This window comes from Drosophila serrata, unplaced genomic scaffold, assembly GCF_035046125.1.
Source record: "Drosophila serrata isolate PLE 108 unplaced genomic scaffold, ASM3504612v1 contig_362, whole genome shotgun sequence".
Classification (NCBI taxonomy): domain Eukaryota; kingdom Metazoa; phylum Arthropoda; class Insecta; order Diptera; family Drosophilidae; genus Drosophila; species Drosophila serrata.
Window position 1 is genome coordinate 1,304,168 of NW_028257260.1, and position 22,206 is coordinate 1,326,373.

The following is a 22,206-nucleotide window of genomic DNA, read 5'->3' on the forward strand; positions in this document are numbered from 1 at the left end:
ACACGGAAAGAAATGATGGAAAAGATATTTGAAGGGGTTTTTATATATTTTTTATATATTTTGTTTGTATTTTTGAAAATAAACAAGATAACAATGATTCTGAATATATAAAAAATATACAGATGTTACAAAACCAAAGCAAAGCTTGCACTTTGAGTGGCAAAGGTCCTTTGTGGCTTCTAGAGTTTCTTCCCTTGTAGTTCTTCTTTTAGAAAAAGTTTTTTGTGTAGCTAAAGTTTTAAGTATATCTCGAAAATATTAATTTAATCTCCACTGAAACGTTCAAGATTATTTAATAAACAAAAGGAGATTAAATAGGGTTTTTTTTAAAGATACAACGTAAATAAATATGCCTCCAGTTTAATTTAGTTAAAATTTTGTTCCTTTTCAAAGTTGTTATCCATTTTCTTTTATTTATTTTTTTTTTGATAAGTTACTTAAGCTTAAGATTTTCTCTCAGTGCTGGCGCTTTGTGCTGCGCTTCATTGTGAGTCCGGAGACGTGACTGGCCAGTGGCCACACGCTTGGCGAGATTCCCAACACTTTGTTCGCCTAAAGAAGGGAACTCCAAGAGAGTGTCGTGGGAGCATCAGACTGGGGTTCGGGTTCAGGTTCAGTGGCGACCCTCGGCTAGCCCAAACCCAAGTCCAGAGACCGCCCCCTGCCTATTCCCTTGCCCGCCATGATAGCTGTAATCGAGAAAATCCCATAAGAGACGATTTAATCCCATATTTCAAAGTTATTCAAGTGCAAAAATGCCAAAAAGGAATGCAAACATAAGCACTGCCAGGACACGGACACGGACACGGACACGGACTTGTACACGGACATCCTCAAAGACAGAAGTGGGCGGCATACAGAAGGGCATCATCTCCTGTTGGGAACTGGGCCACCTGGCGCAACCTTCTCCTGACCGCACACTTTGCCACTTTGTTGCATTGAATCAATTCCAGTTTCAGTTTTCGTATAGAGGGGAAGGACCAAGGAGAGCTTCCATCAGCTGCCTGGATGCCACCATCTCCAACTCCAACTCAATCTCCATCTACATCATTTCTGTGCGAATGCACTTGATTTCGCTGCATTTAGTTTTGGGCCAGCGCAAATCCTTCTCGCACTCGAATTGGTAATCCCCAACAATTAGCTACAGATTTAAGCGATAATTGGGCAATCGCAATGGCAACTCTCAAGCCCCGCCAGGATACTGATAGGATATTCCCCTCCGCTTCCTTCCTTCCTTCCTTCCAGCAACCAGTTCAATCAGCTTCCAGCTACCAACTCCCATGGCCAACTCCTCACCCATTTCTCCACATTCAACTGCAGTCAGAGTTGGCAATTAATTGCGTTTCAGATACAGTTTATAAATATGGCGCAGCTTTAAATTGGCTCATTAAATTTCATTTGTGCACAGGCGCCACACATCAATTGACACCGCAGACGGAAAGCGGAGTGGGAACCTCTGCGAACAGGGTGTCCTGTTTTTTTGGGCGGTATCGAGTGCCTACATACCGCCTACCTCCTGATGATGGGTACTCAGCACTCCAGGTACTCAGTACTGTTCACTTTTTGGGCCTGAGTGAGAGAGTGGCGCTGACAGGTGAGTGATGTGGCTGGCGGAAACTTTGTTTCCGCGATAGTTTCGCATGTCACCGGTCTACAGGGTGACTTTATTAAGCCTAAAGTAAAGGGCTTTATGTCAAGGGAAATTATCAAGAGTCTGAAAAATCAAATATACAAAGTAACAAGAAGGGAAACTAACTTTGGGGAGCAGAAGTTTTATATACCCTTGTAGTTTGCTTTTAAATTATAAGATCGTATCGGATATTGATTATAACTAGGCTTAAAATGTTTGCATTTTTTAGATAGAAAATTATCAATGATACATAAGAATTTGTGCGAGAATATAAAGTTTAAAATCCTCTGAACTAAGCCTTAATAGAAAAAAAATCAACATTTCATTTCGATATTTAAAAACCCCTTTCCTTTTTTTGAACAAATTAAAAACTATCAAAAATTTGTGTATTCTACTAGTTTGATTCGGCTGTTGATGCTGATCATAGAATAAATATATGTATTTATTATAGGGTCGCAAATGACTCCTTCACAAGCTCCTGACTAAAATAAATCTCCTGTTAGGGTTTGAAAGTCGAATAATAAGTTATAACCTAATTAGGCATAATTTTACCTTTTTTTTTGATGGTGAATGGTTCCTTGAGTATAACTGCTATTAGGTTCTTTCAAGGACCTTGGTTTATTGGGTTCGAAGCACCCTGTTTGGGCAACCTACCGCAATCGGAACGCTCCACATTTGGCGCGTGGTGCTCGCCAGAGCAATTTACTCGCGAGCTTTTCTGTTTTCTGTTTTTCCTCTACATTTTTTTTTTGTTGCAGTTGTTTTGTTGCCGAGTCCTTTTTCTCCTATTCTGTGCGGCTGATCCTGTTTTTTTTTTTTTGTTGCGTCCTGCCGCCGATGATACCGCTGTTGTTGTTGTTATTGTTGGCCTGGTTGCTGTTGCTCCTGCCATGCTCCTTATTTTTTTTGTGTCTCCTGCAGCTCGGCTGCTGCTACTGCACAGAGAGAAATAATTATGGGAAGTTTGTATTTAACAAAGTTAGAAGTTACAAAGTAAAAAGTAAAACTCTTATCCAAAATTATGTTCTTTTGATTTATTTTAAATACAATAAAATGTACTTATAAATATCTGATTTTTGTTCAGTGTACTGCAGTTGCTCTTGTTGTTGTTGTGGCCTGGTTTTGTGCTCTCGTTAGATCCAATATTCCCCAAAACATTCAGCCGCTGGAACCAAGCCCACACACAGGTCCTTCCTCAAGCGCCTCCAGCACATCGCTTCTCTTTCTCTGTCTGCTCTGCACTGGAAAAAAATGTTTACAACCATAAATAAAAATAATTATCATAAGAAATCACTAGAAAGCATTAAAAGAAACTTTTAGAAAGTAAAATTTATGCTATTAATAAATTCCCAAAATGATTCACTCTCATAAAGCATATGTAGATTTAAAAATATATTTTATTCTACATATTAATCATAGAATCATGGATTTATTTATGTTATTTATTAGTTTATTGATTAATTACATTTATTAGTGCTATTTCATTGAATTATTTAATTTATTTTGATATCCTATCTATTTGAAATTAGTTAACCTATTGTCCCAAAAAAGTATGCTATATTTTTTTACTAACTCAGGAAGTGAAGTACTTTGGCATTTTATTATATTTTCCACGATCTAAATCAAATTTTTAAAGGAAATTTATCACATATGGAAATGCTGTCTTTACCGCGCCGATAGTTGCTATATATTTTTGTTCAGTGCCTTTGGTTCTGCTCTGCTACCGGCTCGCTATTCATACGCTTTGCCTGCTGCCCGGCATCTGTCTGCCCATATTTTCACACGCTTTTCATACACTCACTCTCACGTTGGCTTTTCCCCTATACCCCTCCCCCGCTATCCACGCTTTCCTTTTCTATTTCCCCCGCCGCTGTCGCAGTAGGAGCAGCGGCAGCAGCCTCAGTCGCCGTGTGCACATCCATTTGTAGTAATCGCTTTAAAATGATGGCAACAGATTTATGGTGGTTTATCTGGGTGCAGTCGGCTGTGCACGGGGGTGTGTGTGTGTGTGTGTATGGCAGAGACGGTGTCTAGGGGGATAGTGCATAGGTGCTAGGAATGGTTAGCGAAAGCGTTTAGACCCTGTCCTCCCAACAGTCCCACTGGCGGCCCAATCGTTGGAAGGTGCCAAGGTGACAATCATCGGGATACCGGGGGACTGTCCAATAGGGTGGACTTTGGCTAGTTCAATTAGGAGATATAAATTAAAGGGTAATTTTACATATTTTTAATGTTTTTTAATACATTCTAATTGTTTTTTATTCAATTTGTGGAAATTTAAGGAAATCTTTTGACATAGACAACATTACGTATGAGTGATATTTTCAAAAAATAGAAATCATATGATAGCTAAAAAAATATAATTAACATGGGAATACAAAACAACAACAGATATAGATTAAATAGGATATTTTATAATTTATTTGTGCAATAATCAGCAATTATAAAGCTTTAGAAACCTTGCGGCAGACAACACGACGTATGAGTGATATTTCCCTAAGGAATAATAATAATAATAATTTAAATATGAACTATAATTAAATTGCAAAGATTTATAACCCTTTAACCCCTTGATGTATCATTTTTGTTTCTAAACATTTTAAAGTTATACAATACTCTTAATCTTGAGTTAACGTTATACAACACATATCTGCAGTTTGAGTCCACCTTATTGGTTGCCTTTCGCCAAGTTATTTGCTTGGGATTCCCCCTTTACGTGTGCCAGGAGAGTGGCAGCAAGAGGTCACCCTGTTAAGCAATTTAAAGGTTATCGCCAGCAGCCTTGACGATCTCATGCCCGACTAAGCAGCGCAGTTCAGAGTTCGATTCGGTTCGGTTGGCCTCCTCGCGTCGGGGCCATCATTATCGTCATCGTCATCCTAAGTCGTCGCGTCTGCCGGGTGATTGACGATGTGGCCAGGAGAATCATTGGGATTGGTCTACAGACTGGGTCACTGGACGATGGATCTCCAGATGGATCGAAGAATTCGAACCACACCTTCACCGGTGACTTTCCCTGCAACAGCAGTTGTCCCGGTTGCGGTTTATGTGGACCATCTCTCCAGCCCGACTCTCCGGCCGGTAGTTAAACATTTATGTCTGCCAAGCAAACAGAGTGGCCAGTAGAGAGGATTCCCAGAATCTCAGTGGGCACAATGCCTTTGGCCCCGTTGGCCAGGACAAACAATTGTGCGGCGAGTAGGATGTGAGAGGTGAGAGCCCAAAAACGAGCATTCATTCAGCCAGGTTTTGCTGCTGCTGCAACATCCACACGAGCCGCTGACGCTACCTGCTACCTGCTACTACCTCTGAGCCCCCTCGAGCGGAGATGTATCCAAAAAGCTAAAAAGGAGCAGGAGGAGAAAACTGAACGACAACGGCAATGGCAACGACGACGACGACATTTACTGTTTACCTTGATTATTTCATCAAAGTTTGAAAATATTTACATTGGCATTCCGAGCTCGGAACGTGATGTAGATATTTATACATGCCGTAGCCGTACCGTTGCCTTTGGCCGTTGTTCCATCGTCAGTCTGTATCTGTATCTGTGGCTGTGTAACCCCAACCAGCCATCCTCATCCGATTCCATCCAGCTCTGGATTCCCCCACAGCTTCTTTGCATTGTTTGTCCCCCGGTGTCCCGGCTCGTTCTCTTCCCCCTTTTTTTTCCTGTTTTGAGAGAGGCGGGGCGGGCTGAATGCCAGAAGAATAAGTTTATTTTGATACACAAAATTAATACGTTGTTGGCATCAACTCATGCAGTCACCCAGCCAGAGAGGAGGCGGAGGACAGGAGCAAGGAGTGAGTCCTTCACTTCAGTTCAGTTCAGTTCAGTTCAGTCGAGGAGTCAGCCAGCTTCGACACTTGCCACTTGTCAACGACATTTTATTAGTAAAGTTTATTTAAATTCGTTATAGATGTGTGTGTGTCCTCTGTCTGGGTATTTGTGCTGTGTGCTGCCATTTTGGGTACTCCTCCCAATGCCGAGTCCCGAATCCTGCACCCCCGCAACGTGGCTGCCCCATTCGTATTCAAAAGATCAACATATTGCGTTACGTGGTGTATTTTAAATTCAAAATTGACTTTCAAGCACTTACAGGCGCACAGTCACAGGCTTGAGAGCCCAAGGAGGAGCCAAGGAGCGCTGACTCGACGACCTCCTTATCGGAATGCCGAAATCCCCGGGGTGGCACTGATTTGCCGGGGAATGAACGTAGCACGGGTCGCCAACTATGACCCAGTGAGAGATCCTAGGATAGGCACTGAGCAGCCGGCTCGATTGAATTGTTTCTGTGTAATCGCACTAAGTGAATTCGGAGACGAGCAAGGGGACAGGGACAGGGACGGGGATAAGGACGAGGATGGGGACTCACTCTCCCCTTTCCCGAAAGACTTAATTGAAACTGTGAAAGGATGTCGCCACGTCGTTAAGGTGTTTGGGGGTTCCCCCTCTAACTTTCAACTCGTTGATTTCCGGTATGTGTGTGAGTACAAGTTTTTTAACTCACTTTTAAATTCGTTAAACAAAGATCAACATACAGTGGGTGAGAGGGTATTTAAGCTCGTTATTTACCTGTAAGTGGATTATAGGTCAAGCATCAACTCCTTTCTTATGCGCCACACTTCAAAATATGCATGCATTTCCGCAATTAATTAATGTATTTTTATTGCGTCAGCACTTTGGGTGTGTAAATGGGAAATCAATAATAACAAACAGACCAGTCAGGTGAAAGTTACGGCTGGCATTTGCATTAAATTCGATATTTAAATATATATATATACGTTATTGTGTTTACATAATAAGTCGTCTTAGTCACGAGAATTATCAAGAGCGAATGAGCTCATTAGGAACATCGATGTCCTGGCTTGGAATATCATTATATTGTCATTACCTAATGATCAATACTGCATATAAATATTTAATATATAATTGTGTCTCACTCGGCGAAGCACTTTGCCTAGGGATCCCTTCGCAGGACAGTATTATTTTCAACCCCAAAATCGATTATGAATACCTTTAAGGACCCGACTTTCTCTCTCTCTCTGCTCGCTGCCATGCTCCTATCAATGACAAGCGCATTCGAGGACCAAGTTCCTTGCCTTGCTGTGATCCAAATTGCTCAACCCGTTCCTTGCTGGCAAACAAATGCTGGTTGGAAAAACTGGAACAACAACAGCAAAAATTTGATTCGTGCTCAAAGCGTTTTTCTGACAGCTGCCTTTCCCTCCACCTCCGATTGCAACAACTCCCTGCATCCTCCTGCATCCCAGCATCCTTGCATCCCTGCCAGCATCCTCCAATCCTGCCATGTGGCGTGGCCGATCTGTGGGGAATAGTTCCGAGACGGGCAAATCTGAAAGTGGAAACTCAAAGCTGAAGCCGAAGAAGGAGCACAGAAACTGGGCAAGGAATAAATACATAACTGAATATGACACGTTCGCCGCAAAGTACGGCAGAAGCCAAACAAAAAACAATACGACAAAGTGTCATAAAAGTTGTACACAAAACTTAAAAAGTAGCTGCAATGGCAACAGCAACAATTACACTCTACTGCAACATTTTTGAAACTATTTTTGTCTTGAATTGGGAATCTAAGAAATGAAATCTTTTATTATGGATACATTCAAGAATATATGGTATTATTATTATCATAAAAATTGTAAACCATATCTAACCCTTAGCAAAAAAGGCAAGAGAAACATTACTTTTAGTTAGTTTTCAAATGAAAGAAAGATGACTCTTTTGAGGAATGTCCTTTTTAAAAACATGTTGTGATGATCAGTTACTACAGTTTTTAAAGGTTTAAAGGACCCTTTTTCTTGAAAACCTGCAGTGATGGAACTTTCCTAAGTCAGTTTTTATGGTTCTCAAAAGGAGTAAATTACTATTCTCATCCTAATGTAGCCTTTCTCTCCCAGGTTTTACAATTCCTAAAGGTTTAAATATATATTCTCTTGAAATCCTTTCCTGATCATGTAATATTCGATTCAGAAAACTCATGTAGCCCAGTGTTATCCACTGAGGGGTAGTCAGAATCAAGCTGAGCTGGAATCAGGAGCTGTAGCTGCAGCTGAAGCTGATGCTAAAGCTGAGGCAATGCCGAGCTGAAGATGAGGCCGAAGCCACTAAGCACTTGGAAAATGACATAGGCAACTGCAATTGTTGCAACTTGTTGGGCAAAAATAATAAGGAAGTGAACTTAAAATGATTACACGATAAAGTTTTAGCCTGCAATTTGCCATCGAGGTGGAACGAGCAAAGGAGAAGGCGGCGGCGGAAGCGGTGGATTTACATTGGCAATCTGTAGTTCGAGCTGAACTTTTTGTATTTAAGGCTGCCTGTGGATGGCAATTGATTGCTCATCCCCAGGACTCTCGTCCTGGCAACGAGTGCACAAAGCATACTCCGTTCATGGTCGCCATGCTGCTGCCACGCCGTCGACAGGCCTTCATTTGTATTCAATATGATTTTGGCAGGCCATAAAAAAACGTTTAACAATGTGCGAGATGCCGGGGTAGGGTCAGAGGTCAGGCATCAGGCATTAAGGGTCACTGGTATGGGGACAGCAATGAATTCTCTGGGCAAAGTGAGTCAAGTGCGGGTGCTGCTGCCTGCCGAGATTTTCATTTCACATATTGCCCACAGCAGCTGCCGGGCCATAATCATCATCATAATGGCTGCGAGAGGATGCGAGGATATGACCCTTGATGTTTCAGTTTTCAGTTCCGTCAGTCGTCCGCTTGTCCGTTGTCCGTTGTCCGTTGTCCTTCGTCAGCCCTCATAAATATATGACCCACCGCCATATATATGGGGTCATCTATGCCTGGTCAAAGTTTATGGTAAATGCCGACTATTTAAAGGCTATTTCATTGGTTTCCCTCCACGCCCCCTTCCCTCTTTTGTGCGGAGTGATGTTTTCCGGTCTCGGTTTTCAAAATATTTTATATAATAATTCATATTATATCGATTCAGATATGCGAGTTCTTAAAGAGCAGGGATTTTAATTAAATATGAAAATTAATTTCAGGAAAACGCATATTCATGAACATTTTTCGTGATTTTTTGCTTTGTATTTAAATTTAAATTTTAGGTTTGTATCAAATTTAAATGCCAAAGTGTTTAATTGAATTATATTCACAGATATTAGATAAAGATATATGTATACATTTGTGTGATGTATTATTATTAATTGTATCTAGACTTACAGTATCAGAGTGTATCTCATTATAAATAAATGAAATGAATCTGTATCTTTTTATAAAAAAAGTTTGTATTCTTCTTCTCGGCGCTTTGTTCCATTTGAAATCGAATTATAAGATTGAATCTATCTTAAATACCTAAGCTCAAAATATGTTGACAATCATTGTATCCATAAATATAAATTTTTTAATTGAAATTGTTTTGACAAACCGAAAAGTTTCGCCTGTTAATGCTGATCAAGAATATATGTATATGATTTATTGGGTCGAAAATGGCTCCTTCACTGATTAAAATTATATTTTCCTCTGCAAGATTCCTAGAATAGAAATTTGTACTTAATAATTTTGTAGTATTTTTTGGGACAGTCAAAGTTTAAAAATCGCATTACTTTGTCAAAAATGCATTAATTTCAATTCGGAAACCGCTCCTGCGTTACTTGTTTGGCGCTTAACAAATCTGCATACTATATTTACCTTTTTAGGACATCCAATTTTTTTTTAGATTTTTCACAATTTTAATGATGTAACCCCTTACAATATTTTGAAAAAATTGGAAAAGTCTGTTTTGCTTCCTGCGATGGCCAGAAAGATTCGCCTATTAATGCCGATCAAGAATATATATGATTTATAGGGTCGAAAATGGCTCCTTCACTGATTAAAATTATATTTTCCTCTGCAAGATTCCTAAAATAGAAATTTTTACTTAATAATTTTGTAGTATTTTTTGGGACAGTCAAAGTTTAAAAATCGCATAACTTTGTCAAAAATGCATTAATTTCAATTCGGAAACCGCTCCTGCGTTACTTGTTTGGCGCTTAACAAATCTGCATACTATATTTACCTTTTTAGGACATCCAATTTTTTTTTAGATTTTTCACAATTTTAATGATGTAACCCCTTACAATATTTTGAAAAAATTGGAAAAGTCTGTTTTGCTTCCTGCGATGGCCAGAAAGATTCGCCTATTAATGCCGATCAAGAATATATATGATTTATAGGGTCGAAAATGGCTCCTTCACTGATTAAAATTATATTTTCCTCTGCAAGATTCCTAAAATAGAAATTTTTACTTAATAATTTTGTAGTATTTTTTGGGACAGTCAAAGTTTAAAAATCGCATAACTTTGTCAAAAATGCATTAATTTCAATTCGGAAACCGCTCCTGCGTTACTTGTTTGGCGCTTAACAAATCTATATATATTACTATATTTACCTTTTTAGGACATCCAATTTTTTTTTAGATTTTTCACAATTTTAATGATGTAACCCCTTACAATATTTTGAAAAAATTGGAAAAGTCTGTTTTGCTTCCTGCGATGGCCAGAAAGATTCGCCCATTAATGCCGATCAAGAATATATATGATTTATAGGGTCGAAAATGGCTCCTTCACTGATTAAAATTATATTTTCCTCTGCAAGATTCCTAAAATAGTTATTTTTACTTAATAATTTTGTAGTATTTTTTGGGACAGTCAAAGTTTAAAAATCGCATAACTTTGTCAAAAATGCATTAATTTCAATTCGGAAACCGCTCCAGCGTTACTTGTTTGGCGCTTAACAAATCTGCATACTATATTTACCTTCTTAGGAAATCCAATTTTTTTTAGATTTTTCTCAATTTTAATGATGTAACCCCTTACAATTTTTTGAAAAAATTGGAAAAGTCTGTTTTGCTTCCTGCGATGGCCAGAAAGATTCGCCTATTAATGCTGATCAAGAATATATATGATTTATAGGGTCGGAAATGGCTTCTTCACTGATTAAAATTATATTTTCTTGTGCAAGATTCCTACAATCGAAATTTTTACTTAATAATTTTGTAGTATTTTTTGGGACAGTCAAAGTTTAAAAATCGCATGACTTTGTCAAAAATGTATTAATTTCAATTTGGAAACCGCTCCTGCGTTAGTTGTTTGGCGCTTAACAAATCTGCGTACTATATTTACCTTTTTAGGACATCCAATTTTTTTTAGATTCTTCACAATTTTAATGATGTAACTCTTACAGGTCACGTGTCGCCGGCTGCAGGATCGGCAAATATGGCCATTTAATCGGCGGCTACAACAACGGAGTAGAAACTACAAACTCGTTTAGGCATTCATTTGCCGCCTAAGTGGCCAGCAATCGGAGGAGTCCCTTCACACGCACTCACGGCACTCATCCCCTATATATAATAAAACCCGAAAGGAGTGGGTTTTGCAACCATTATGCAAAGATTATTTTAAGAAATAAATTGGGCAACTCAAATGCTTAGAATTTCATAACTTGGTCAAAAAAGAATTCATTTTAATTCGAAAACCATCTACATGTTAGTTTTTATGCGGGTAATAAATCAGCATACTCAATTTTTACAGAAAATTAAATTTTTGTCAATTATTAAACATTTTAACGATGTTACCCCTTTTTAAATTGTGAAATTTCTAAAATAATTTTATTTATTGACCGGACATGGATAGATCGATTTGGCTGTTTTTGCTGATCAAGAAAATATATAGTTTATAGGGTCGGAAATGATTTTTAACCATTTTATAACAAAAATAAAGATTTTGTATGTATTCAAATTTGGCGGTTTTCTATATGGCGGTTTTCTACATGGCAGTTTTCTACATTGCGGGTTTCTACATGGCGGCAACTGATCGTTTTTTTAAATTCGAAATGGCCGGTCAGTTGCCGCCATACAGAGCAACAGCAAAAATTGTTGTTGTTGTAAAAAAAAAAATTGTTGTTGTTGTTGTAAAAAAAATTGTTGTTGTTGTTGTAATTTGTTGTACAATAATTGTTGTTGTTGTTGTAGGCTATAGCGACGCTTCAATTTGGTGCAAAACCATCGATTTCAGGTTTGAGGTACCAGGCGAACAGAAATCAGCAGCAAGCAACTGCATTTTTGGCGGTCAAGAGTTGCCAGATCGATCGCACATGCCATCGATCTGGTACCATTCGGCAGTCAAACGTTGCCGGATCGATGGCATATGCGGTCGATCTGGCACCATTTGGCAGTCAATCATTGCCGGATCGATGGCGCATGCGATCGATCTGGCAACTCTTGACCGCCAAAAATGCAGTTGCTTGCTGCTGATTTCTGTTCGCCTGGTACCTCAAACCTGAAATCGATGGTTTTGCACCAAATTGAAGCGTCGCTATAGCCTACAACAACAACAACAATTATTGTACAACAAATTACAACAACAACAACAATTTTTTTTACAACAACAACAACAATTTTTTTTTTACAACAACAACAATTTTTGCTGTTGCTCTGTATGGCGGCAACTGACCGGCCATTTCGAATTTAAAAAAACGATCAGTTGCCGCCATGTAGAAACCCGCAATGTAGAAAACTGCCATGTAGAAAACCGCCATATAGAAAACCGCCAAATTTGAATACATACAAAATCTTTATTTTTGTTATAAAATGGTTAAAAATCATTTCCGACCCTATAAACTATATATTTTCTTGATCAGCAAAAACAGCCAAATCGATCTATCCATGTCCGGTCAATAAATAAAATTATTTTAGAAATTTCACAATTTTATAAGGGGTAACATCGTTAAAATGTTTAATAATTGACAAAAATTTAATTTTCTGTAAAAATTGAGTATGCTGATTTATTACCCGCATAAAAACTAACATGTAGATGGTTTTCGAATTAAAATGAATTCTTTTTTGACCAAGTTATGAAATTCTAAGCATTTGAGTTGCCCAATTTATTTCTTAAAATAATCTTTGCATAATGGTTGCAAAACCCACTCCTTTCGGGTTTTATTATACATAGGGGATGAGTGCCGTGAGTGCGTGTGAAGGGACTCCTCCGATTGCTGGCCACTTAGGCGGCAAATGAATGCCTAAACGAGTTTGTAGTTTCTACTCCGTTGTTGTAGCCGCCGATTAAATGGCCATATTTGCCGATCCTGCAGCCGGCGACACGTGACCTGTAAGAGTTACATCATTAAAATTGTGAAAAATCTAAAAAAAATTGTATTTCCCAAAAAGGTAAATATAGTATGCAGATTTGTTAAGCGCCAAACAAGTAACGCAGGAGCGGTTTCCAAATTGAAATTAATGCATTTTTGACAAAGTTATGCGATTTTTAAACTTTGACTGTCCCAAAAAATACTACAAAATTATTAAGTAAAAATTTCTATTTTAGGAATCTTGCAGAGGAAAATATAATTTTAATCAGTGAAGGAGCCATTTCCGACCCTATAAATCATATATATTCTTGATCAGCATTAATAGGCGAATCTTTCTGGCCATCGCAGGAAGCAAAACAGACTTTTCCAATTTTTTCAAAAAATTGTAAATTGTCATTAAAATTGTGAAAAATCTAAAAAAAATTGGATTTCCTAAAAAGGTAAATTTAGTATGCAGATTTGTTAAGCGCCAAACAATTTTTTAGATTTTTCACAATTTGAATGATGTAACCCCTTACAATAATAATAATAATTTATGAATTTCCTTTTTAATCAAATTTTCAGATGACATCCTTGGCCTTTTAAAGTTCGTTAAAGTGACTTAAGGAACACACATAAAGGACAAGGTGACATAAAATATTTGATTTATTTGCGACAATCGCTTGAGGAGCTCAGCAGCAGTGAACTGGCATTAAGCTTATTTGGTAAATGCTTTCTTATTCTCTGTTGCCCCACCGCAAGGTGACTCATAATTCCCTCTGTGTTTTTTTTTTCCAGCCACGATCCAAGCTGATGTCTGGGGAGGCCTACTGCGTGTAAGGGATAATGCCATCGTCTCAGCCAATGTCTTGGATTTCGCCCCCCGGAATCGGTGGCGGAGTATTATAAAGTCAAGTGCGAGCTTGCCGCATGTTATCCCTTATCCAAGTGCGATTGTGATAACACAAGGGGAGGTCGATTGAGGGTGTGGGAGTGGCCCTGTGTTTGTGCATCATTTGATTAACGTAATCGAATGACACGCCATATGCCAGTCAGTCAGCCAGTCAGCTAGTCATTCAGGCTTCCCAGTCACCCAGGCATCCTCCCTCCACCCAGGTATCCAGTCACCCAGGACAGCCGACTCATCCGCAGGCCCTGCGGGAGATTTAAACGAAGTAAGTCGGTAAAAAGTCACCAAGGCGCACATGCTCCAGTCATGTCTCTGTTTGATAAACAATTGACACATATACTACGCAGGGCAGGAAGTCGCAGAAGGACCAGGAGAGAAGGAGGACACAACACATGTAGCAAAATCAATTTTCACCTTTTCACTTGATCAATTTCTTAACGGCAATGAAAAGTTTTCTGCGAAGTAAGCTGAGCGCACGATTGCGGAATGTCAAGCAGGCCTGGAGCCAGGACGATGGCAGGGAAGGCACAAGGCACAGATAGCATCATTTGCATTTTCCATCCCCCATCCACATCCCCATCCGCCCACGCACCTTAACAGTTAGCAGGACGAAGGATGAAAGGATGTAGTATGTGTGTGTGGCAATGGAGATGCCAGTGCAGCCCTCTCACTTTACGTTTCGCTGCGTCCCATTAAAAATTATGCTGGAAAGAAAAGCAGACGGAGGCAGAGAAATAACACACGGACATGGTCACGGATGCGGCTGATTCGGATACGTTGCGATGGAGGAGGAGTTGGACCACTCCTGCCCTCAGCCGGAAGCAGCAAATTTTCATTTTATTTATTTTGCAAAGTGCCTCCGACAAGGGGCTGAAAAAAGGGTTCGGAAGCTGGTTGAAGGACCGGCGTGTCACGCGGCCCTGACAGGACTCGTGTCACGGCAACAGGGCGGATGAAGTTTGCTTCATTGGCTCAGCATAATTGTTTCCTGTTCAGCTCTCGGACGGCTGCCCCATGGCCACACGCCCACTGGCATTTACATGCCAGCTCGGGCGGCGAGCCGAATGGGACAGTGGGACAATGGAGAATGTCAGATGCTGGAGCAAAGGAATCCGGAATCCGGAATCTGGAAACTGGAATCCTGGCACCAGGAGCCGGTTCGTTACGCTGCCTGACATGTCCTGACTGGCGTCGACAGGCGATAATGATGCCATGCCCGAAGACCATTGAGGCCTCAACTGGTTCTGCATTCAGATTCTGAGTCTGAGTCTGAGTCTGAGTCCGAGTCGGGGGTCACTCACTAATTGATTGACCTGCCCAATTTTATGGCCTGTCAATGTCGCTGATTGACTGGCCGACTGGCTGACTGGCTGACTGGCCGACTGGCCGGCTGCCCTGACTGCCATCCCGTCTGATTGACAGATGCACAAGGCGACCATGACTCCACCTCCTTGATCCCACCAACCCGCAGTATAGTATATAGTGAGGCTGTAACTTTTAGTGCGACTCGTTGGCGACGGCGATGGCCTCGAGATTGGTTGTGCAGCTCTTAAACCGACAACTGACTCTCGCCTGGCAGCCACAGAAGTCGCATTTAATTGGCCAATAAAAACCAACACCAGATGGCCGAAATGAAGCCGCCGCAACAACAAACAGAAAGCCGTTTAATGAGTTTGACTTTAAAAATGGCGCGAAGAAGTTACCAAGTTACCAAGTTACCGATTTACCCCTTTTTCTCATTTCCCACATTTTCTATTTGCGCTTTCCTTTTCTTATTAGCAATTGATGTGCATACAAAATACAAATTAATTTTGTCATCCGCAGGCATCACACACACGTCCCCATTCGGCTTACATTTCTTTTGGCAAGGATACCCCGAAAGAGGAGCAAAAAATTGCACACGCAGACATAATGGCGGGCATCGGAAACGGAAGCTAAAGTTGGAATCGGTTCCGGGAATGGGAATGGGAATGGGAATGGGAATCCTATGCCAAATGTCACACAGACCTACTACTTGATTGTATGACTCATTCGCACACAGGCTAACCAGGATCCAGGATTCAGGACCCCCATGCATACCGGGAGGTACTCACTCAGTCAGTCAGTTAGTCATTCAGTCAGTCAGTTAGTCCGTCGTCTGTCAATGGGAGAGACATTTTGCTAACGTGAATTTCGCGTACGAACGGGGGAGAAATAAAGGGGTGGTGGTGGCAGCGATATTCTCAACGATATTCCCCATTACAAATTCAATTACATGCTTAGCTACACTTTAGAGAAATTGAATTTTTATGTGCATTTATATTTAGTATATTTTTACATCCCAACCTACTACACATGTATGGGACAGGTGGAGGAAGCTTGAAGCTGGAGACGGACACGGAGACGGAGGCGAAGCTGAAGGCTCTGCGGTTAGCTAAGGGATTCCATCAGGCGTTTTCATAGTCGCAACGGGTCGACAACTTAATCTCCGAGCAGTGCATAAGTGGAATTGAAACTGGCCACCCCCAAAAAACTACGCCATCTCCATCTCCATCCACAATCGGAGTCGCATTCGGAGTCTGGGCAAGACAATTGGGAAATGGATCGCTTCGCTTCGGTTTATCTAACTGCGGCGACACCTTAATTATGGCATTTGCCAGACAGCATGGCAGAACGAATAAGAAAATATCAGAAAACAAGAAAGGAAGCTAACTTCGGCACGCCGAGGATTATATACCCTTGCAGATAGAAATTCTATGACTAGGAATCCATACAATATAAATTATATATATTTTTGTGTTAAAAAACAATGAAGTAATACCTGCTTTCATTTCATTCACCTATATATATTATATTTGCAGTTTTATATTCACAGGATTGCATTTTTGCTCTACATCTAAAGATTGTTTGTATGGCACCTTTATGATATAGTGGTGCGATTTTCATAAAATTTGACACAAAATTTAAAACTGATATAAAATGGCTCTACCTTCAATTTTATGAAAATCTGTTGAAAACTGAAAATGTTATAATTTTTAATTGTATTATTTTCTCGATCGTTTCTATGGGAGCTATATGATATAGTCGTCCAATTTTCAAAAAATTTTACACAAAATTGTAGAATAATATGAAATGGCTATACCTCAAATTTGATCAAATTCTGTTGTAAACTGAAAATGTTATAATTTTTTTTGTAAAAATTTTCCGACCATTTCTATGGCAGCTATATGATATAGTCATCCGATCTGGCCCGTTCCGACATATATACGAGGGAGAGTATATAGAAGGCTAATTACAAAGTTTCATTCAGATAGCTTTAAAACTGAGAGACTAGTTTGCGTAGAAACGGACAGACGGACAGAAGGACAGACGGACATGGCTAGATCGACTCGCCTGTTGATCCTGATCAAGAATAAATATACTTTATATGGTCGGAGGTGTCTCTTTTACTGCGTTGCAAACTTCTAACTGAAATTATAATACCCTGCAAGGGTATAAAAAAGGGGGGAGGCACGCCTGACTCCACTGCATCCTTGCATCCTTGCTTCCAGCCAGTCAGCCATCCGGCAAGGAGACGCAGAAAGGATGCGTGACAGACAAGAGAACAAGGCATTGTCTCCCGACGAACTAAATTAGATTTCGGTTTTGGCAAATGCCAGGGCCACGACCAGCATTGCAGCCGCCACATGGCTCTTGGCTTACACGCAGAATAATATTATATAACTTAAAATGTATAATTTTGTATAATTTATAACCTATGAATCGAGTACTTTTGTCATTTAAAAGTTCTATTAAAATCCTATCTTATTATTATTTAAAAAGTCAATCGGATTTCTTTAACTGTAGCAGATGGCTGTGGTGTTTGCTATTAATGTCGCCTACTCTCTGAACTCGAAGCACGATCTGCACATGTTCAACGCACGCATAATGCCCCTCTGCCCCTTCGGTCCACTTCCTGGATCTGGATGCTTTAGGAGAGTGGAGGTCCTGGTGGGACTTGGCCAAGGTGGTTTAAGGCACACGATTATCTGAGTCCCTGCCGCTACTCCCTGTTCATCGTTAAGTTTAAATCTAAAATACCAAAATAAGTCCATCGCTATTCCACAAAGTGAATTAACTTCCCATGTTATGTTAATTAAATTTAGCATTCATTTCAATTGACTAGATCAGTTGTTTTTTTATGTTGTTGCGTAAAAAGCATAAGGTACATCAAAATTTATACATAATAAATATTGCCAACTGGCAAATGTGTCTATTCCGAGTTCGGATCATCCGGATCCGGTACAGCATATGTGCTGGTCCAGAGGCGTGCATTGGCCTCATATGCCTCGGGGTCATGCTTTAGCAAGGAAGCAAATGAGAGTACCAACGGATCGTCCGGATTTGGGTCCCCCAGCAGCGAAATAACTGATATCAACACCTTTGAAACAGTTAAGGCTGGGGACCATTCCGACGAGAGGATGTCTAAGCAAATGTTTCCGGAGGACGCAATATTACAATGATAGATCTTGGTACGGAAGGACACTTTCGGTGGCATGTAGGGATATTCTTCGCCAAAAACTAAATCTAAATGAAATACGCCCCCCTCATAGGGAGTTCCTTCGGGGCCCTTGATGGTTGCCTTCCACTTAAATATATCCCGCTCAACATCCACTTGGCAGCCTTCTGGTGTATCCCGCATAAATGCATCCAATTCTCGTCGAATCCTCTGTGCGGCACTGCGCTCATTACGTTGTCTTGAAGTCGTGGGCGCACTTCCGCTTGGAGCACTTCCGCCTGGTGCACTTCTTCCCGACGCACTTCCGCTTGGCGCACTTTCGCTTGGCGCACTTCCGCCTGACGCAGTTCCGCGGGATGCACCGGGCAATGGCCGTAGCGGCGGCATGGGTCTATCGGCTGATCCACCTGCCGAGATCATCTGGGAGAATGGCACTAATGGCGGCATAGGTCTCAGAGCGACAGCAGCTCCTTCAGATACTGCGGCTCCTGCAGATACTGGAACTCCTGCAGATACTGGGGATCCTGCGGATATTGGAGCTAATGCAGGCACTGCGGCTCCTTCAGATGTTGGGGCTCCTGCAGATACTGGGGATCCTGCAGATATTGGAGCTAATACAGGTACTGCGGCTCCTTCAGATATTGGGGCTCCTGCAGGGACTGGGCCTTCTGCAGATACTGCGGCTCCTGCAAATACTGGTGCTCCTTCAGAGACTGGAACTCCTCCAGACACTGGGCCTCCTGCAAATACTAAGGCTCCTGCAGATACTGGGGCTCCCCCAGACACTGGACCTCCTGCAGACACTGGAACTCCTTCAAATACTGCGGCTCCTGGAGCTTCTGAAGCCATGGCAATTTCCGAGCCGGCGGCCAGAGGCGTTATGGCAGGTGGGGCGCCATTCGTGCCGAAAATGTTCAGTAGTGCCAAGTAGTGGCGACGGTTTGCGGTGTTATGTTGGCGGCGTCCCCTTGCCACATTAATAGTTGACGAATTCAAGGGAATTCCCCGAAAGCGCGCAGCCGCGGCCCTGGCGGTGTCAGCAGCTTGAGCTGCCTGATTGCGCATCCTAATCCGCTCGCTACGACGCAGAGGAGGAGTATTCTCAGCTGGCTGTACATTACGACGGGACGGCATGATCTTTAAACAACAAAAAAAGTCTTTTCAAATGGCGGACAAAAAAAAACACGACTTTTTCCAAAACTCTCACCTTGTCTGCTTTCTTTAACGAAATGTAATGAAATATTCACGTTGTACGAGTTGTCTTGATTGTATTTCAAGTTGTTATTGTTCAGTAACGCTTTTACTTGGGGGATTGACACAAACAGAAAAGATTTGTGATATCAAAAGTTCCGAACAATTTTCCAACGAACCAAACGGCGACAAAACTTTTTTGCAAAAGCACAGAGTTGCCACACTGTTGGTTTTAGCATTGTTCAGATTTTTACATCCAGAACGTTCACATCTTTCAAACAATGAAAATCTATCGCGAGCTTGGAAGCTACCTATAAAGTGAAGTTCACATTTGTAATGTCTATAATGAAGCAAGAACTACCATCCGAAAAATGGGGAAATGTTTTTTGCTTACTTGAGTAGGCAGTTTCCTTTTCAGATATTCTTTCAGAAGGATATCCAGATATCCTTTAAGAAATTGTGGAAGTTTTTCTGCCTTCACTCCTGGATTTATTAAACAGTATTTAATTTTATTCTAAAAGTTTCATTTTTATAGGGTTATTGAAACAACATACTGAATTCAAAATGCAAATTTTAAAATATCAGCAAGTTTTTGATTGTTGAAATAATATAACCCCGTTCACCCCTGTTTTTATAATTATTTATATATATATATATATATATATATATATATATATATATATACATATATACATAGCTACCTATAAAGTAGAGTTCACATTTGTAATGTCTATTATGAAGTTGAGGCGGAATTTCTTTCAGATATTCTTCCAAAAGGATATTATATAACTAATCCAGCATGTTCTTCTGCTTCGCTCCTGGATTTTCTACAAACTGTTTGCTTTCGACGACATGTTTTTTCTAAAATATCACTAAAATTGCAGTTATCTTTGCTTACATTAAAAATTTTATAATATTTACATAGTTACATAGTTTACATCCTGATATGTAAAATCCCCTTGATTTAAAAGTTAATTTCCCAATTTAATTATTTCCCAAAAACGCGTCATTTAAATATTGTAACTTCTATAAATTTTACAAGAATTGTTTTCAAGAAGACGGGTAATTTTTCTTGTATATTTTATGGAAATGTGTCAAAGTGGAAAATGTGCTTTCGTTATATGGTAAGTGTAACCATCTTAATGTTAACATGCGAGAGAAGCTGCAACACCATGTTGCACCTTTTACCACACTGGCTAAATGGCTTCACTTTAAAATTGCATATAATTTCTGCTTAAATAAGAAGCTTTTGCTTGAGTCGCTGAAGACTAGTTTCTAAGGAAAATCGTACGTCTTACATAATTTGCGGAAAGTGCATGCAAACTCTTATTGAGTAACAACAACGAAGAGCTTCTTTTCGCATGAATTTCTTGTGTGCGCGTTGCGCCTGCGCACAATTATCAACTCAAAAGTTTTTTCAATTGAGTTCTTAAAAAGTATAAACAAAAAATACCAACTACACTGAAAAGAACTAGGATCAGGAGCTGGCTGGAGTTACTGGTTTTGATCGAGGCTTGGAGGCAAAGAAGATAAGAGGCCCAAAGCCTCTGTAACAAACAGGTTTTCCCTATTAAGTTGAAGGGCTCGGAACAAGTCGATATGGTAAGCTAATTAATGTCCTAAGTAAAGATTCCCTAAAATAAATGTTGTCTTTTTCGAAGACCCTTCCCATTGTCCAAAGACAAAGGCGAGTAGGATCTGCGCGGTGGAGTTTCATGGACAAGCCAAGTGAGGAATTGGAAGTCGAAATAATATTCGATTAATATAAAAAATAAACATATCCAAGGTAAAATATGATTATTTATATTATAACAATTTGAAAGAACTTAATGAATCCACTTTTGGCCCCACGAAATACCCATCTCGACTGGTGATGAATGCCCGCCTGTTCCTGGACCAAGCTGCTTGACCAATTAAAGCCACTAGGTCGCGGTTCGGTCACAGTATGCAGTCCAGTCCATGCTTTTCGACATTGTCTGTCCTCTCTGCCATTTCCTACTGGCTGGCATTCCGTTTCAATTTGTTGCAGTTACTTTAAACAATTACCAAGGCACACGAACAGCTGCAAAGGAGCTGGCCCGGAGGAGGAGGCCTGGGACAATGGCTGCTGGTGGTGACCCAAACAGGTCGAGTTGTGTTCTTTTGAGAAAGCCCCATAATAATTTAATGATGAACAAGGACGACAGCAGCTCCACTATCCTCTCTCTGTGTGTGTGTGTTAATCTGTATAATTTATGCGACAATTGATGCAAAAATGAAATTTGTCCCCCATCTGAAAAGAAGCGCCTGTGGTTTGGGGGCTGTCGGAACTCGAAGGATCTTAGGGGTTTGATGAGACAGGGTCCTCTCCACATATCCCAGATATCCTATAACCAATCCTGTCCCTCTACCCCCTGCTGTCTCTGCTCGCAGACTGCTTTTCTACGTAAACGTGGCATACAAATTGCACTCATTTTAGTTTCTCACGTTTGTTGCATGTTGTACATGACTGCAACGCGCACGCACACAAATTGATGCACATACGAGCGAGCGCATGAGGAGGGTAGGCCTCGACCTCTGCTTAGTCTCGCTTCCAGTCCTCCATCCTCCAGTTATCCTCCAGCTCCCCATTATCCTGCCCGCAGCCTCGCCTGCTCCTGCTGTTGCTGTTGCTGCTGCTGCTGCTGTTGCTGTTGCTGCTGCTGCTGCTGTTGCTGTTGCTGTTGCTGTTGCTGTTGCTGTTGCTGTTGTTGTTGCTGTTGCTGCTGCTGTTGCTGTTGCTACTGCTGTTGCTGTTGCTGCTGCTGTTGGTGCTGCTGCTCTGTTTTCCTGTCGCTTCATCGGCATGCGACAAACGGAAATGTTGCTTTTATGCTTTAAATATGGCAACTTTGTGGTGTCGAAAGACACACTCACTTGTGGCGG

At 40.7% G+C, this 22,206-nt stretch overlaps 1 protein-coding gene and 2 long non-coding RNA genes across 3 annotated transcripts in view; 2 read left to right on the forward strand and 1 right to left on the reverse strand.

The window, feature by feature from the left end:
• Positions 1-11,394, forward strand: part of LOC147642727 (uncharacterized) — a 32,079-nt gene extending 20,685 nt beyond the window's left edge. The window contains exon 2 of the long non-coding RNA XR_015273083.1: positions 10,841-11,394. This is a non-coding gene — a long non-coding RNA (uncharacterized LOC147642727). The remainder of the gene's footprint in view (positions 1-10,840) is intronic.
• A 1,915-nt stretch (positions 11,395-13,309) lies between these two features.
• LOC147642728 (uncharacterized) lies at positions 13,310-17,434 on the forward strand. Its single transcript, XR_015273084.1, has 3 exons — positions 13,310-13,449; positions 13,523-15,719; positions 15,982-17,434. It is a non-coding gene; the product is annotated as an uncharacterized LOC147642728 (long non-coding RNA).
• Positions 17,435-17,769: 335 nt separating this feature from the next.
• Positions 17,770-19,441, reverse strand: LOC110179113 (uncharacterized). Its single transcript, XM_020946503.2, has 2 exons — positions 19,319-19,441; positions 17,770-19,248 (listed from the first exon to the last, which is right to left on the reverse strand). Exon 2 carries the CDS (start codon positions 19,243-19,245, stop codon positions 17,866-17,868), a length of 1,380 nt encoding a protein of 459 aa, XP_020802162.2. The 5' UTR covers positions 19,246-19,248; positions 19,319-19,441; the 3' UTR covers positions 17,770-17,865.
• Between the last annotated feature and the right edge of the window lie 2,765 nt (positions 19,442-22,206).

Coding starts and splice junctions, on each gene's coding strand:
- LOC110179113 (XM_020946503.2), bottom strand. CDS start 19,245: ATGCCGTCCCGTCGTAATGTACAGCCAGCTGAGAATACTCCTCCTCTG.